Source organism: Limulus polyphemus, unplaced genomic scaffold (assembly GCF_000517525.1).
Source record: "Limulus polyphemus unplaced genomic scaffold, Limulus_polyphemus-2.1.2 Scaffold556, whole genome shotgun sequence".
Taxonomy (NCBI): domain Eukaryota; kingdom Metazoa; phylum Arthropoda; class Merostomata; order Xiphosura; family Limulidae; genus Limulus; species Limulus polyphemus.
Window position 1 is genome coordinate 31,712 of NW_013666166.1, and position 2,439 is coordinate 34,150.

Consider the following 2,439-nt stretch of genomic DNA (forward strand, 5'->3'; position numbering starts at 1 on the left):
GTTGACAACTCTAACATAAATAACAAGTTGACAACTCTAACATAAATAACAAGTTGACAACTCTAACATAAATAACAAGTTGACAACTCTAACATAAATAACAAGTTGACAACTCTAACATTTTAAAATGCACAATAATCTATTGAAAAAAGTTAAAAGCAAAAAAAGAATTAACAAACTCTTCACATGTTTCGGTGGAACATACTCCTCCATCTTCAATAGACAAGATATACACAAAATAAAGTTCATTTATATCTCCATGTAAATGTACATATACAATTTGCATTTTGTACAGTGGCGCAATTTACAAATTTGATTTCCAGAAATTTACTTCTGTGGCACCAGGATCTAAATCTCTATTCATAATCATTATGTTTTTAACTATTTTTAATGATTCCGTTATATTCAATTCATTTTTAATTTTACTACTTAAAGTATTTGTACATTGTCCCACTCAATAATACGTGAAGAGTTCGCCACGTGTTCCACCAAGGCCAAATCACTAGTTTTAAATTTATCAACGGCATCTTTATGTTCTTTAATTCTAAATTTCAAATTTCTACTTGTCTTTCCAATATAACCTAAACCGCAAATACAATTTTTTTTTATATATATTCCACAATTCTCCTTTACGTCACTTTTATCTTTCATACTGTTAATGATACTAATTAATTTTAATTGAGGAGTAACGGTTATTAAACAACCGGTATTTTTCATGAACACATTGTTGTTGGCAATGATGGAAAGTATGGCAAACATATTCTTTCTTTATTTCTATTACTTATTCAGAAATTTGTATTTTATTAAACAACCGGTATTTTTCATGAACACATTGTTGTTGGCAATGATGGAAAGTATGGCAAACATATTCTTTCTTTATTTCTATTACCTATTCAGAAATTTGTATTTTATTACAATGCTTTTTTATGGATTATATATATAATATCAAGATCATAATCTGTATCAATCGCAATATATATTTTAAATAATTCAATTCTAGCATTAAATCTTCATTAAACGAAGAGACATTAACAGCCCTATGAGCAAAAGACGAAAATGAGGACATTTTTGTGATAATGAGTGGCGTGATCTGAAAATCAATTTTGTAAATGGCGCCACTGTAAAAAGAATACAAATTGTAGATGTATATTTACATGGGTATATAAATGAATTTTTTTTTTGTCTTTCTTGTCTCCTGAAGAAGGTGAAACATGCTCCACCCGGACAAGTAGAGAATTTCGTTTTAGTTTTTATTGCTTTTAACTTTAAACAAAAGATTACTGAGCATTTTAAAAAAGCGGTAAGTTTACGGACTTCCAACGCAAAAATCTGTGGTTAGATTCCCCGCAGTGAGCATCAAATAAAAAATAATTTTAAAACGTTGGAGTCGTCAACTTACTATTTTATTAAATCCTTACACAAGAATTATCAGTCGAATATATTGAAAATACAAGATTATGTGTGCATTGACATGAAAAAAATAGAAAATAAATTTGTTTTCTAGGATAACCTTCTGATGTTGACTGGTGTTCTCAATACAACATATTTCCAGACAATAACTAATTACTTATTAGCGTACTAGATTGCTTTATTTTTATAATGGCCTACTTTACGAATGATATTAATACTACCATATTAGCATCTAGTAGCAAATAATAGCATAAATTTATCAAAGCATTTTAACACATTAAACTATTGTTGTTGTTTTTCTCTCACCTCAAACAACATCTCTGACGTCATGGTGATGAAGCAAACAGCGAGGTCTCCAATAGCAAGGTTTAGAATGAAGATGTTGACTCTAGAGGATCGTTTCCGGTAACGTGACCGCGATAGGACCAACACAATAATCATGTTTCCAACTAAAGTCGCCGTCATAATCACTCCCAAAGTGGCAACTCGTTGAATAAGTTCCCCATTCCACACAGCGCCATCTGGGTACACTTTTGTGTTGTTCTTTTTGTCATCCATCTCATTCGTTGCTATCGGCCTTGTTCTGTCTTCGAATTTTTGAGGGGTAAGATCAGAGTTCCAAGAAAGAATTCTTAATAGGAAATGAACAGAAGAGCAAAGCTATTCGGACAAGATAAAACTCGGTTACCATGGATGAATAGCTTCATACCGCATCTGTTGTCTTGATAGAAAAGTGGTGATTTCATGAACAAAATTACTTCCGGTTACCATGGATGAATAGCTTCATACCGCATCTGTTGTCTTGACAGAAAAGTGGTGATTTCATGAACAAAATTACTTCCGGTTACCATGGATGAATAGCTTCATACCGCGATCTGTTGTCTTGACAGAAAAGTGGTGATTTCATGAACAAAATTACTTCCGGTTACCATGGATGAATAGCTTCATACCGCGATCTGTTGTCTTGACAGAAAAGTGGTGATTTCATGAACAAAATTACTTCCGGTTACCATGGATGAATAGCTTCAT

General features: G+C 32.0%; 1 protein-coding gene across 1 annotated transcript in view; it reads right to left on the bottom strand.

Moving 5' to 3' along the window:
* Positions 1–2,264, bottom strand: part of LOC111085689 — a 13,478-nt gene extending 11,214 nt beyond the window's left edge. The window contains exon 1 of the mRNA XM_022385496.1: positions 1,717–2,264. Within this exon, the coding sequence (XP_022241204.1) occupies positions 1,717–1,968 (252 nt within the window). The 5' untranslated portion in view covers positions 1,969–2,264. The remainder of the gene's footprint in view (positions 1–1,716) is intronic.
* Positions 2,265–2,439: the final 175 nt, after the last annotated feature.